Below are 16660 nucleotides of genomic sequence, written 5' to 3' on the forward strand. Positions count from 1 at the left end.
ATACTTGTAATAAAATGAATAACATAACCATGTTGAATGAGAAATAACATGAATTAAACCAAATAAACTTTGAATGCAGTACTCTGACTGTATACCCTTGCCTCAAGACATAAAACAACAAACAGGAGTGGGGAAAAAATGGTGTATATGATAGAGGCTCTGTTCATCCCTCTAGCAACCAAATCGAAGTTGTGATGGAAACGAGGAGCAGCAGCAAGGAAAAATCACCTGGGATCTAGATGAACAAGCCATACAACTAGGAAGAAATCCAAGAAATCACCCTGTAATGGCAGTAGGTAGGACAGGGTGAGGACGCGGGGCTGCCTGGTCTCGAGCAGCTGAATGAGATGGAAGCTGTGGCAGCAGCGGAATCCTCTTAAAGGGGCCACAGGCATGAGTGGATTTTCGAGGTAACGGACCTGCTCTCTCTGAGCACCAGTGCCAATTCGGCTGTGTGCAGGGGGCGCCAGGGACTTATAGGGAGATGTTGACAGAGCGAGGGCCTAGGTGAGACTCGCTATGTACAGAAGTGCTGGCAGTACCCATTGTTCCCAGTTAAGCCCTCCCCCCTCCCAGTTCATGGTACATATGCCGCTATAGCCCTGACATCATCAAACTGGATAACAGAGGTCGCTCTGCACAGAGGATTCCCTGAAACTCCACCTCCCCGAACTCGTGGCCCCACCCAAACCACATCCAGGTATATCCTTAGTGAATCAGGTTTTCCTTGCTGAGCAATGCCTAGAATCACACTGGAGGCAGCTGGCCTGGGCTTCTGGTGTGGCCTTTTGAGGCAACTATAAGCATAGCATCTGTGGATTGCTTGCTGAATCTTAACAGGTGGCTCCAGAGGGGCAGAGGCTTGGGCTAAATTTGGCCTGCAGCTGAACTCCTCTCAGGACTGTGCCTCTGGACACTGCCTTCACAAATCCACACTAAGAAGACTGGGAGACTCAGCAGCTTTGCTTAGTACACAGAAACAAACATGGAAAGGCAGCAAAAATGGGAAAGCAAAGAAGCTGAACCCATATGAGGGAACAGAACAGAGATCCGGATATAATGGAGTCAAGTAATCTAAGAGATCCAGAATTCGAAACGATGGTTAAAAATATGCTCAATGAACTTTTGGGGAGTGTAGATAAATTCAGTGAGAACTTTGACAAAGAGATTAAAAACATAAAAATGAAAATAAAAATTATAAAAGGGAACCAGTCTGAAAAGGAGGACACATGATCTGAGATGAGAAGTATATTAAATGGAATAAACAAAGGAGTAAACGAAGGCAAAAGAAGATCAAATGCCCTATCCAGAGGACAGGAAAGCCAATCAGGACACTGAATCAGAATGGCAAGAAAAAAGATGCCAAAACTATAAAAATAATTTAAAGAGAATATGGGACACTATTAAGGATCCAAATATGTGTCTGATCGGTGTAACAGAAGAACATCAAGATATTGAACAGCTGTTTGAAGAAATAATGATGGAAAACTTCTCTAACCTGGTGAAGGAAATGGACATAAAACCCCAGGAAGCTCAGAGAATTCCAAAACTCAGGGATCCAAAGAGGCCCACACCAAGACACATCATAATTAAAATGCCAAAGTTTAAATACAAAGAAAGAATATTAAAAACAGCAAGAGAAAAACAAATAATTACATATAAGGGAACACCCATAAGACTGGCAGCTGATTTCTCAAAAGAAACTATGCAGGACAGAAGGGCTTGGCAAAAAATATTCGACAGGATGACGACCCAGGATATACAACCAAGAATAATTTATTCAGCAAAGCTATCATTTAGAGATGAAGGACAGATAAGAGTTTCTCAGACAAAAATAAGCTAAAGGAATTTTTCACCACCAAGCCAGTATTACAGGAAATGTTGAAGGCACTTCTTTAAGAAGAAAAAATACAAGACTCACTTCACTTTAAAAGACACACACAGGGGTTGGAAAAAGATATTAGTTTGATGAACCTAGAAGTTATTTAAGTCAGACAGAGAAAGATAAACACTATGATTTCACTGAATCTGAGGAATAAAAAGAAGAAAACTAATCAAACACAGACTCACAAATATAGGGAACTATTTGATGACAGAGAGGTGGGAGACTTGGGGGCCTGAGGGAATGGGGTGAAGGGTTAAAGAAGTACAAATTAGTAGCTGATGAATGGTCATGGGTATTGGGGTCATAGCATAGGCAATGCAGTTAGCATTAATGTATTGGCTAGGTGGAGGGTTGGGGGAGGGAGAGAGTAATTGTGGGGATCGTTTTGACAAAGTATATAGGTGTCTAACCAATGTACTGTATACTTGAAACTAATTTAAATTAAATAAAATAAACAAAATAAAAAAGGACAAACAAATTTTAAGCTCTATCTTACTAGGATTATTTTTCAGTGGTATGGGTGTTGAAATTCTAAAAATACTTTCTGTGTATTGTGTGATTAAGCAAATGAGTTAATATATTGATGATGTTGGAGGTTAGGGTTCTTACTATTAGAGAAGAGAAATATAAATATAGGATGGGGAAGGCTAGAAGGAACACTGTGATGTGTTCAATTAATTAATTAATTAATGAACTATATATAGTCATTTCCTAGCTCCGTATAAGGGAACTTAGAAAAAAAAAGCACTCTAGTAATAATGAGTACATCTAGCTGCCAGATCTTGGCTTTGAAATACCATTATCCTAGGGCTGAGGCTGAGGAAAAACAAGATATGCCTGGAAGTGATGTCACTGGAAATGCCAGAGTAAGGGACTATAAAAATCCTCTCCCCTACAAAAACAATGAGAATATTGGGGGGGGGGGGAATATCTAAATCAATTTTTTTTAGAGCTTTGAAAATTGACCAAAGGTTTATAACATTTTTAAAAAATGGCTAAATATCAGTTATAACAGTCAGCTTTGTGGCATTTAACGTTCCCTATTTGTATCTCCTCCCCTTCTCCAAAACAGCCGTGAAAATCAACACCCTTGCAATCCTCTTGAAAACCAGCAGCCCAGCAACCACAAGAGGAGGTGGAACAAGTTTGGAGTCCCTCCAAAGTTTCTCAGAGAACTATTTTTATTTGAACTGTCTGGCACTTTCTTAAAAATTACACTCGCAGGGTTTGTCTATTTGACCTGCCTCAGAGTTCACCTGGTGTGAACAGTTTTGCCTGGGGGTGCTTTACAGAAACAATCAGCAGCAATTGTTTAACACAGCAGGTGCATAGAATAGAGATAAAATAGAGATTACAACTAGAACAAAGAACAAGCTGACCAAAAAATGAAATAAAATAAAAATAAAAATGAAAACCTAACAGGAAAAGTTGGGTAATTAGATCTCCATAGGAGGCTTTGAAAAGCTCCAACATATCCCTAGAAATCTAGAAAGCCACAAATGAGCATAAAGCTGTGTGCATGCCCAAGATCTCCGGCTAACATGGAAGTTCTGCTCAAGGAAGAAGTAAAGGCTAAGACAAAGTTGTAAATAGCCTGCCTGAGCATTGAAGGCATGCAACAACATACACACAGAGCCCATCAGCAAAGTCTTAGATGTACTAGTTCTAGGTTTTTGAAGAAATATCTGTCTAATCATTAGCTGACCATGAAGCTAATGGTGCAGACACTTTAGTGGCAAAATGTGACAAAGAATGACACTTAATGAAATTAGTTCAGAAACATCACACAAAACAAAGAATAACAAAAACACCTAGATGAGCGGAGCAAAGAGATTCAAACCCTCAAAAAGAACAGAATAGATCTTCAAGAGATAAAAAGAAAAGAAAAGAAAAGAAAAGAAAAGAAAAGAAAAGAAAAGAAAAAGCACACTGCAAGAGTTGAAAAATGAAATAGCAAGCTTGGGATATTGAGTCGACCAAATGGAGAAAAGGATCAGTGATATCGAAGACAGAAACCTAGAAATCAATCAGAAGGAAGAAGAGAGAAACCGAAGAATGAAAAATAGTGAAAGAGAAGTTCAAGAACTAGTCGATAGCATCAGGAGGGGAAACATAAGAATAATGGACATTCTCAAAGGGGAGGAAAAGGAACAAGGACTAGAAAGCATTTTCAGACAAATAGTGGACAAGAATTTCCCAAATCTAAGGAATGAGCTAGAGCTCGGAATTCAAGAAATCAACAGAATACCCAATTATCTCAACCCAAAAAGGCCTTCACCAAGACACATTGCATTAAAATTATCAAAAATCAACAACAAAGGCAGAATTCTCAGGGCAGCCAGGGAGAAGAAAATGGTAACTTATAAAGGAAAACCCATTAGATTATCCTCGGACTTCTCAGAGTAGACCTTACAAGCCATAAAGGAACGGAATCATATATTTAAACTATTAAGTGAAAAGAATTACCAGCCTAGAATAACGTATCCAGCTAAACTCTCCTTTAGATATGAAGGAGAAATTAAGACCGGTCTAGACATGCAAAATTTGAGGGAATTCTCCACTACGAGGCCAGCACTACAGGAAATACTGAAAGGAGCCAGCTCACCTAAAGCAAAATGACACACAAAAAAATACGTAATTAGGAGTAAAGTGACCATCAGGCAAATAGAAGCAGAGGAGTGCAATCCCTACTAAGAACGGGGCGTTACAAGCTTAAATAATAATAAGAGAATTGTTATAACAAGATAGTAATGAACGTTCAGCATACATAGGGACAAATTGAGATAACAATGACTGAAAAAGGGAGGATTCAAAGATTCAAATTCGCAAAGGGGAATGGAGATAAGGCATGCACAGAAGAAAATGGACGACTGCAAATATATATCTATCCTTTACATATTCGTAATGGTAACCACACACCAAATTCAGAACTGAAGTATATAACATAAAACAAGAAGGACCAGAGGCAAAGTCCACAAAAGCCAACCAAAATAAAGAAAACAGAAATGCAAGGACAAGCAAGCAATGGAAACACCGAGCTACCAGAAAGCAAAAGATAAAATGGCTATAAGAAGACCTCATATTTCAATAATCATCCTAGATGTAAAAGGACTGACCCCCCCCCCAATAAAAAGGCACGGAGTTGTAGAATGGATCAAACATCAAAACCCTACCACATGCTGCCTCCAGGAGACACATCTCAGCTCCAAAGACAAATATAGACTCAAAGTGAAAGGGTGGAAAATGATATTTCAAGCAAATGGTATTCAGAGAAAAGCGGGAGTAGCGGTACTAATATCAGACAAAATAGACTTCGAATGAAAAAAGGTAAACAACGATACTGAGGGACACTTCAAAATGATAAAGGGAACCATGCACCAAGAAGACGTAACGCTTATTAATATCCATGCTCCCAACCAGGGAACCCCGAAATATGTAAAGCAATTACTAGCAGAACCAAAGAGAGAAACAGACCAAAACACTATCATAGTAGGGGACCTAACTACTCCACTATAAGATATGGACAGATCATACAAACAGAAAATCAGTAAGGAAATGCATCCTTAAATGACACATTAGACCAACTGGACATAACTGACATTTACAGAGTCTTCCATCCCAAAACAGCTGCTTATACATTCTTCTGTAGTGCACGTGGAACATTCTCAAGGATTGACCACATACATAGAGATAACATGAACAAATATAAGAGGGTTGAAATCATCCCAACCATATTCCCTGATCATAATGCTTTGAAACTTGAGATCAACTGCAAAAAGAAATCAGGCAGAAATACAAATACATGCAGATTAAACGACATGCCACTGAAGAATAACTGTGTCAAAGAAGAAATAAAAAGAGAGATCAAGAGATACATAGAAACGAATAATAGTGATAGCAAAACATATCCAAACTTTTGGGACACGGCCAAAGCAGTCATAAGAGGAAAGTTCATATCATTCAGGCCTATCTCAAAAAACAAACAAACAAACAAACAAAAAAACAAGCCCAAAGAAACAACCTAAGTTTTTCATCTTAAAAACTAGAACAGGAAGAGCAAATGAAGCCTAAAGTCAGCAGAAGGAAAGGAATAATCAAAATTAGAGCAGAAATAATTGAAATTGAATACAAAACAAAACAAAACAATGTTAAAAATAAATTCAACGAAGAGCTGGTTCTTTGAGAAGGTTAATAAAATTGACAAACTCCTGGCTAAAGTCACTAAAGAAAAAAGAGAAAGGACACAAATAAAAAAAAATAAGGGATGAAAGAGGGGAAATTATGACTGATATCCCAGAAATACAAAGGATCATACAAGAATACTATGAAAAAGTATATAACACCAAATTTAATAACCTAGACAAAATGGACCGGTACTTAGAGAAATACAACCTTCATAGACTGAATCAAGAACTGGGAAATCTAAATGACCAATCAGCAGTATGGAAATTGAAACAATCATCAAAAACCTATGAAAAAGTCAAAGTCCAGGACCAGATGGCTTCACCAGTGAATTCTACCAAACATCCAAAGAAGATTGAATACCGATTCTCCTCAAACTCTTCCAGAAAATCGAAGAGGAGGCAAGACTTTCCAACTCATTTTATGAGGCCAATATTACTCTGATACCAAAACCTGGTAAAGATAACACACACACACAAAGAAAACTACAGACCAATGTCCCTCATGAACGCAGATGCAAAAATCCTAAATAAGACACTAGCGAACTGAATACAGCAACACATTAAAAAGATTATACACCACGATCAAGTGAACTTCATCCCAGAGGCACAGGGATGGTTCAACATACACAAATCAACTAAAGTGATACACCGCATAAACAAATTAAAAAATAAGATTCATATGATCATATCAACAGATGCAGAAAAAGCCTTCGGTGAGGTACCTCATCCATTTATGATCAAAACACTTAACAAAACTGGTATAGAAGGAAAGTACCTTACCATAATAAAGGCCATCGATGACAAACCCTCAGCCAACATTATACTTAATGAAAAAGAACTAAAATCCTTCCCTCTAAGATCAGGAACAAGGCAAGGCTGTCCACTATCACCACCGTTATTCAATATAGCATTGGAGGGCCTAGCGAGTGCAATCGGACAAGAGAAAGATATAAAAGGCATCCAAATTGGAAACAAAGAAGTCAAACTGTCACTATTTGCGGATGACATGATTCTCTATATAGAAAACCCTAAAGACTCCACAAGAACCCTACTAGAAATGATAAGCAAATACAGCAAAGTTCCTGGATACAAGATCAACGTTCAAAACTCCATAGCGTTCCTATACTCTAATAACAAAGTGTCAGAAAAAGAAGTGGAAAAGATAATTCCTTTTGCAATTGCAACAAAAAAGAAGACAATACTTAGGAATAAATCTAACGAAACATGCGAAGGACCTATATAATGAAAACTACATGACCTTCCTTATTAAAAGAAATCAAAGAAGATACAAAGAAATGGAGAGATATTCCGTGTTCTTGGATTGGAGGAATCAACATAGCTAAACTGACCTTATTACCTAAAGCATTATACAGATTTAATGCAATCCCTATCAAAATCTCATCGGCAATTTTAAAGAAATAGAACAAAAAAATCATCAGATTTGTATGAAAATACAAAAGACCCTGAATTGCCAAAGCCATCCTGAGAAAAACAAAGAATGAGGCCGGAGGGATCACTCTGCCGGACTTCAAATTATACTAAATTATACATCAAAATGGCATGGTGTCTACGGCCATGCCACCCTAAACACGTCCGATCCCGTTTTATCTCGGAAACTAAGCAGGGTCGGCCTGGTTAGTACTTGGATAAGAGACCATCTAGGAAGACTGGGTGCAGTAGGTATAAATAAAAAAGGCATGGTATTGGCAGCAAAACAGACACACGGACCAGTGGAACAGAATCGAGAGTCTAGAAGTAAACCCATACTTATATCGACAAATAATTTTCAATAAAAGAGCCAAAAGCATACAGTGGAGAACGGAAAGCCTCTTCAATAAATGGTGCTGGGAAAAATGGAAAGCCACCTGCAAAAGAATGGAACTAGACTGCTTTCTATCACCACATACCAAAATTAACTCAAAATGGATTAAGGACCTGAATATAAGACCTGAAACAATAAAATACATAGAAGAAAACATAGGAACTAAACTCAAGGACCTTGGACTTAAAGAGGATTTTATGAATTTGACCTCAAAGGCAAGGGAAGTAAAACCTAAAAGTAATGAATGGGACTCCATCAAACTAAAAAGCTTCTGCGAAGCAAAAGAAATCATCAACAAGGTAAAGGGACAACCATCCGAATGGGAAACTATATTTGCAATCAACGCCTCCGATAAGGGGCTAATATCCAAAATAGTCAAAGAACTCATACGACTCAATAACAACAAAAAACAAATAACCCAATCAAGAAATGGGCAGAGGACCTGAGCAGACACTTCTCCCTAGAGGATATACAAATGGCCAACATATATTTGAAAATATGCTCAACATTGCTAGCTATTAGGGAAATGCAAATCGAAAACACGATGACATACCATCTCACACCTGTTAGAATAGCTATAATCAACAGGACTAGTAAAAAAAATGCTGGAGAGGATGTGGAGAGAAAGGAACCCTCATACACTGCTGGTGGGAATGCAAATTGGTACCACCACTATGGAAAAGTTTGGAGGTTCCTCAATAAACTAAAAATTGATCTATCATGTGATCCAGCAATCCCTCTACTGGATGGATATTTACCCCAAAGACTTGGAAGCACTTATCGAAAAGATATTTGCACACCGATGTTCATAGCAACATTATTCACAGTGGCCAGGACATGGAAGCAACCGAAGTGTCCTACGATAGATGATGGCTAAAGAAGCAGTGGTACATATATACAATGGAATATTACTCAACCATAAGAAGAGATGAAATACTGCCATTTGCGACAACATGGATGGGCCTCGTGATAGTCATGCTAAGCGAAATAAGCCAGACAGAAAAAGTTGAAATTCATATGACATCACTTACGTGTGGGATATAAACCTAAAAGTAACAAATGAACAGGACGAACAAAGAGAGACTCATGGACATGGACTATAGTCTAATGGTTACCAGAGGGTATGGGGTGGCAGAGGAGGAGGGAGGTAGATGGGTAAAGGGGGTCGAATATACGGGAGTAGGGTGAGTGTGAATTTTAGTAAAGGGGATCAAATATATGGTAGCTGAAGGAAATTGGATGTTGGGTGGTAAATACACAGTAGAATATAAGATGTCAACTTATAATGTATACCTGAAAATATATAATTGTATTAAACTATGTTAACCCAATAAACTTAGAAAAAAAGGATAAGGTAAGGTGCCCGCTGTCTGTAGTTCTTTTCAGTATTGTACTTAAGTTGTTAGATCAATGCAATTAGATTAGGGAAAGCAATTATAGGGGTAAGAATGGGTAATGACATAAAAATATCTCTATTTACAGATGATATGATAGCACACCTGGAAAGCCCCTAGAGAACTAATAATGAAGGTATTTCAAACAGCTAAAGAATTCAGTAGCATAGCAGAATATAAAACCAACATAGAGAAATCTGTAGTTTTCATATACACAAATAACCAGATAGAATGTATAATGGAACAACCCCATATATGATAACAAAAGAAAAACGATAATATTCTTCAGGATAATGTCAAAAGGGGTATGCAACCTTAAATTGGTAGAAGCTTAAAACACTCCTGGAAGATACAAAGATAGAATTACACAAGTAGAAAGTCATTCCTTGTTCTTGGATAGAATGAATTAACATCACAAAAATGTCAGTTTCCCTTCTCAGGTCTTTATTCAATTTATAAATTTAATGTGACTTCCCAAAATACACCTACAAGCTTTTATCTACAGCTGGACAAATTGATAGTAAAGTTCATATGTAAAAGCAAACATGCAATAACATCCAGGAAAACCCTGAAAAAGAAAAGCTTGACTGGTGGGTAGGACTAGCTGTACTAGGCTACAGGGAGTCTAATGCCTCTGCCAGCAAACATTTTATGAAGCTTTTCTAATTTAAACAATACGATGCTGACACATGAATAGACAAACTGACCATCTAAAGGAAAACACACAGTAGAATATAAGATGTCAAATTATACCTGAAAATTATATAATTGTATTAAAAATCAATGTTACCCCAATAAACTTAATTTAAGAAAGAAAAGAAAAATACAGTCAATGAAATTAAAAAATTACTAGTGAGGCTCATCACTAGATTTGAGCTGGAGGAATGAAGAATCAGTTAATTTTTAGATAGGTCAACCGAGATTAAGCAATCCAAGGAATAGAAAAAAAATGAAGAGACTCAGATGCCTGTGGAACTCTATTATACATAGTAATACACACATAATAGGAGTCCTCAAAGGAGAGAGAGAAATGTTCAATAAAGGAAACTTGATGGAATAATGGTTTAAAACTTTCCAAATTAGATGAAAAATATTTATCTACACATCTAAGTAGCTCACTGAACTTCAAGTAGGATCAACTCTTAGAGATCTACTTTTAGACGCACCATAAATAAAGTTATAAAAGATAAAGACAAAGAGAAAATATTTAAAGTAGTAAGAGAGAAGTGACTCATCATATTCAAGGGATCCACAGTAAGATTAATAGCTGATTTCTTGTTAGAAACCTTGGAGGCCAGAAAGCTGCGGGACATATTCAAAGTGCTAAAAGAAAGAGAATGTCAACTAAAAATTCTATATCATTTAAAACTATATTTCAAAAATGAAGGAGAAATTAAGACATTCACAGATAAACAAAAACTGAGATAATTCATCACTATCACATTTCTACAAGAAATACTAAGAGAATTCTTCAGGCTTAAATGAAATGACACCGGACGATAACTCAAGTACATATGAAGAAATAAAGAACACCTGTAAAGGTAACCACTGAGGTAAATATAATGGAAACTATGAATGCATCAAGCAATAATTATAAGTCTATGTTCATAGGTACACAATATGTAAAGATGAAATTTGTATGACAATAATAGAACGAAGGAGGGGTGAGGAAATAAAGCTATACAAATAAGAGTGTAACAAATTAATATGTTGATTGTAATCTCTAGGGAAACTACTAAGAATATATATTTAAATAAAAAACATGGAAAGGAAACAAGAGAATTAAAATGGCACATTAGAAAATACCTACTTAACACAAAAGTATACATTAATGGAGGAATACAGAGAAGAAAAGACATAAGAAATAGAGAAAACAAATAGCAAATTACAAAACATAAATTCTACCTTAGTACTAATTACATTAAGTGTAAATGAATTAGACACTCCAATTAAAAGGAAGAAATAGGCAGAATGGATGAAAAATATGACCCAATTATATGATATCTACAAGAGACACACTTTAAATTCAAAGACACAGATACGTTGAAAATAAATGGATGAAAAAAAAGATTTACCAAACAAAAAGTAACCAAAAGAGAGCCAGAAAGGCTATACTAACATCATATAAATATATTTTTAAATAGAATATGTTACTAGAAATAAAGAAGGCCAATTTATACTGATAGAAGTGTTAATCTAGCGAGAAGATATACAAATGATAAACACATATGCACCTAACAACAAAGCCCTAAAATACAAGAAACAAAAACAGGCGGAATTGAAGGGAGAAATAAACAATTCAACCATAATGGTTGGAGACTTCAATACCTCACTTTAAATAATGGGCAAAACAACTAGACAAAGGATCAACAAAGAATGAAAAACTTGAACAATACTATACATCAACTAAACCTAACAGATATCTATGGAACACTCCACCCTACAATAGCAGAATACACATTCTCCCCAAATGCACGTGGAATAATCTCCAGAAAAGATTACATGTTAAGCCACAAAATAAATTTATATAAATGTAAAAGGACTGAAATCATACAATGTATGTTCTCTGACTGCAATTGAATGAAATTAGAAACTAAAAACAGAAGGAAATTTGGAAAGTAAATTTACTTTCCACGGAAGGAAATGTGGAAAGTAAACAGCATGCTCCTAAATAACCAATGGGTCAAAGAAGAAATCATCAGTGAAATTAGAAGATACTTTGAGATGAATGAAAAAGAAAACACAACATACAAAAACTTAAGAGATCCAGATAAAGTGGTATTTATAGGTAAATTTCTAGTTGTAAATGTGAATATTTGAATAGAGATATCAAATCAATAACTTAATCTTCCATCTTAAAAAATTAGAAGAATAAGAGCAAACTAAGTCCAGAACAAGAAGGAGGAAAGAAGTAATAAAGATTAGGGTGGAAACAGATGAAATAGAAAATAGAAAAACAATAGAGAAAATTAATAAAACTAAAAATTGGCTTTTGAAAAGACAAACAAAATTGAAAAACCTTTAGATTAAGAAAAAAAGAGAGAAAATCCATTATTAAAATCACAAATGAAAGAGGGGACATTACTAACCTTACAGAAATAAAAAAAAAATTATAAGACAGTACTATGAACAATTGTATGCCAATGAATTAGAAAACCTAGATGAAATGGACAAATTCCTAGAAAGACACAAACTACCAAAACTGACTCGAAAAGAGACAGAAACTGAATAGACTTATAATAAATGAAGAGATTGAATTAGTAATAATAATAAAGAACTTCCTACAAAGAAAGGCCCAGGACCGGATGTCTTCACTGGTGAATTCTAACAAACATTTAAAAAGAATTAACACCCATCTTTCACAAACTTTTTCCAAAAATGGAAGACAAGGCAACACTTCCCATCTCATTCTATGAGGCTACTATTACCCTGATATCAAAACCAAACAGAATTGTAAGAAAACTACAGACCAATATCCCTTATGATTATAGATGCCATAATTCTCAACAAAATACTAACAAAGTGAATCCCACAACATATTAAAAAGATTATACATCGGACCAAGTGGGATTTGACTCAGGAATGCAAGTGTGTCTCAACTTGCATGAAAATCAATTAATATAATATAACATATTCATGGAATGAAGGACAAAACCCACATGAGCATATCAATAAACATAGAAAAAGCATTTAACAAAGCCCAACATCCTTTCATGATAAAAACATTCAACAAGCTAGGAATAGCAGGAAACTTTGTTGACACTTAGGTTAATTATATAGTTATATAGCAATTAATATATTCTAGATGCACTATTCTAATCACATTTGTTCATTAAATAATTTAATTCTCACATGGACTCTATGAGGCAGGAATTATTATTACCCACATTTTGCATATGGGTAAACTGAGCCACAAAGTATTTAAATGATGTTTCCTATATTAATAAGTTGTGGAGCTAGGATCCCAATACAGAAATTCTGGCTACGGAGTCCACATCGTAATCACAGTCAGCCCTACTGTCTCTCAAAGAATGTGTAATAATAATAATGATAAACAAATTGGATTTTCTAAGAACTAATGATTTGACCTTCATCTGTAAGCAAACATAATTCATAACACTGTGAATTTATATCAGTGACCATCGTTTGTATTTTTCATATTAGTACTAATGTTATTTAATCAAGTTGGTAATGTTGGGTCAATATTAATATTTAATTATAATTTAATTAATAAAACTGATGATTATTTATAGAAATAAACATAATTTGCAACATTGTTAAATTTTTTAAAAATCAGTTGCAAAATTTGATGGCATTAGTAATGGTGATTCAATTTCTATTTGTAAGTAAAATTTGATTCATAACTGAATCAAATTATAATTCATAATTTATATTAGTAATCATAACTTTAATATTAGTAATTACCTATAATAACAATTGGAATGTTAACCATATTAATAATGATTTCTATTAGTAACTACAAAACAATTCAAAACATAGTTACTCTACTCATAATTTATATTAATGATCTTAATTTGTAACATTGACAATAATTTGTAACAATATTTTATAATATTTTACTAACAGTTTACTTTCTTTTAGTAATTACAACTTAATTCACAACATAGTTTCTAATCACTTATAATGATAATCTTAATTATGAATACTGGTAATAAATTGTAATGTTAGTTATAATATTCGATGATATTAGTAATGATAACGCAAATTCTATTATTAAGTATAATTCAAATCAAGGACTTATAATTTATATTAGAGCATAATTTTTTCTGTTTATAATCATTTATAATAATAGTTATAATATTTGACGACAATAGTAATGATTATTTCATTTCTATTAGAAACTATAATTTAATTCATAACATTGGTACTCATAATTTACATTAGTAACAACAATTTGCAGTATTGGTGATAATTTGTAATACTAGTGATTATATTTTATGATAATAATAACCAACAATTAAATTACTTTTGGAAGTAATTTAATTTATAACATTGCTACTGATTATTTTTATTCCCAATCCTAAATTGAAACACTGGTAAGCTTTCTATCAAGAGGAATATTTGATAATGTTAGTAACAGTAATTTGATTTCTATATATAATATAATCTTATTATCATAATTCTGTTAATTTACATTAGAGGTCAATTTTTAATATGAGTGGGAATAGATACTATATGCAACAGTATCCATAATTTAAATCACACTTGTAACCACATAGGTAAATTCACAGTATTAATAAAACCTTCCTGAAGCAACTTCACCCTCCACAAGCACAGGCGGGCTGTATTCTCTGATAGTGTACCATTGGTAACAACACATTCATTGGCAATACCATTGCATTAAGCACAACACTTTTCCCTTCTGCCCACTCTACTTCCCCCAGACTCACCATTTCTTTGTGATTGGGGTAGAAGGTCTGATCGATTAGAGGGAATTCTTCCGTTCCCAGTTTCTTGTGCAATCGAACCATCTGGGCAAACTATGAGAGCCAGAAGAGACAGGTCAGCAAGTCCTTCACTTGTATGGAGTCTCCAAGCTAGGACTCCAAGCTTCCAAACTTCCTCAGTTCTCCCAAACCACAGTGATTTCGAGCTCCTACATGCATGCATGACATATTTCCTCTGCCAATAGCACACTTCCTGTCACTTACCACCCAGGGCTTGTCACAAAAGTTGTAGACAGAATGTAAAGAGTTAACGCTGGGAATTCCGGCATACTGCAGCCCAATGACCAAACTGCGGTAATCTCCATTCCGTGCCATGCTGAAGGCATGCTGACGAATCAGCACAAAGTCCGGCTTCAGAGACCTGGGGTGCAGGGGTAGGAGTGTTGAGGGTCCCTCCAGAAGCTTCCCACCACCCTTAGAACAAAGCCCAAGTTTCTAAATCTCTAGAGCCCTTAGAAATTGCAAAGTGGCTTCTCACCTCAGCACACATGCACAAGCATGTTTCCTCCCCCACAAGCACCCTTTCTACTCTTTCTCCATCTGGTGACTCCCTTAAGCCTTTCCGACCTGTTCCTCTCTTCATCAAGGTCAGCTTGCAGCTTACCTACTCAACTCTGACAGAGCTGAGTCACAGTCTCTCAGATTACTAGCTGTCCTCAAAAGATGCTGCCCAGAATAAATTATAGCCTCAGGGCCTCTACACAGTCTGTTCCCTCTGCTTGAAACATTTTCTCCCTAGATATCTACATGTAGTTATCTTTTACCTTCTTCAAGTCTTTCCTCAATGTCTCATACTACAGGTCTACTCTATCCAAAATTTCAGACCCCTCCACCAGCCAACAATCCCTACATCCCTTTGTTGCTACATATTTTTCCTTAGCACTTTTGCATTTTATTTGTTTATTGTGTATATCCCATGGTAGAATGTAACCTTCATGAAGACAGAGGGTTTGTGAGTGTTTTGGTCTTTTGGGGAGCCTGTTTTGTTCATTGCCAGATCCTCAGCATGTAGGACAGCTCCTGGTGCCCAATAGGTGCTCAAGAAATGTTTGTCGAATGTAAAATGCTGAGAGCAGCACTCGGTATACAGTAGATGCTCAAGAAATGTTTGTTGAATTAATAGCTGAAAAGTTTAGCTTGTAGTCTGCTGGGGTCCTTGGATATTCTTCAGAAGATAAGCTATCTCTCACATTCTGTACCAAAGTTTTTTTTTTAATTAAAATCTTTTACAGATAACATTGCATAAGTTTAAGGTGTGTGATATGTTGATTTGATACATTTATATATTATAATGTGATTGTAATTGTAGCATTAGTTAGCATCGCCTACTATATCACATAATTATCATTTCTGTTTTGCATCAGGAATAATTGAGATCTAGTCTCAGCAAGTTTGATGGTAATGATACAATATTGCTATCTATATTCATTATACTATGCATTGGATCTCCAGGATTATTAATCTACCAGTTGCAAGCTTTTGCCTTTAAACGACATTTCTCCTAATCTCCCGCTACCCCTCCAGCCCCTGGAAACTAACATTCTACTCTCTATTTTCATGAGTTTGGCTTTTTTAGATTTCATATATAAGTGAGATCATGCAGTATTTGTCTTTCTCTGTCTGATTTATCTGAATTGGCATAATGTCCTCAAGGTCCATCCATGTTGTCACAAATAGCAGGATTTCCTTCTTTCTTATGGCTGAATAATATAATATGATATGATATGATATGATTAATATAATATAATATAATATAATATAATATAATATAATATATATCCATATCTTTATTCATCTGTCAATGGACACGTAGGTTGTTTCCATATCTTGGCTATTGTGAGATGCCTAAATTTGTGCTCACAGGATGGGTGGGAATGTGGGTACACTCTCAGCTCTAAAGGAGTCCT

The 16660-nt window shown here is 35.4% G+C and overlaps 1 protein-coding gene across 4 annotated transcripts in view; it reads right to left on the reverse strand.

The window, feature by feature from the left end:
• The window catches only part of SYN1 (synapsin I), a 58106-nt gene that overhangs the window by 30150 nt on the left and 11296 nt on the right, over positions 1-16660 (reverse strand). For all 4 annotated transcript variants that reach the window (XM_016141810.2, XM_016141809.2, XM_016141812.1 and 1 more), the window contains exons 4-5: positions 14958-15114; positions 14697-14786 (exon numbers count right to left, since the gene is read on the reverse strand). In XM_016141810.2, coding sequence (XP_015997296.1) covers positions 14697-14786; positions 14958-15114 — 247 coding nt within the window. The remainder of the gene's footprint in view (positions 1-14696; positions 14787-14957; positions 15115-16660) is intronic.

The sequence above is a fragment of the Rousettus aegyptiacus genome, unplaced genomic scaffold, assembly GCF_014176215.1.
Source record: "Rousettus aegyptiacus isolate mRouAeg1 unplaced genomic scaffold, mRouAeg1.p scaffold_m13_p_9, whole genome shotgun sequence".
Lineage (NCBI taxonomy): Eukaryota > Metazoa > Chordata > Mammalia > Chiroptera > Pteropodidae > Rousettus > Rousettus aegyptiacus.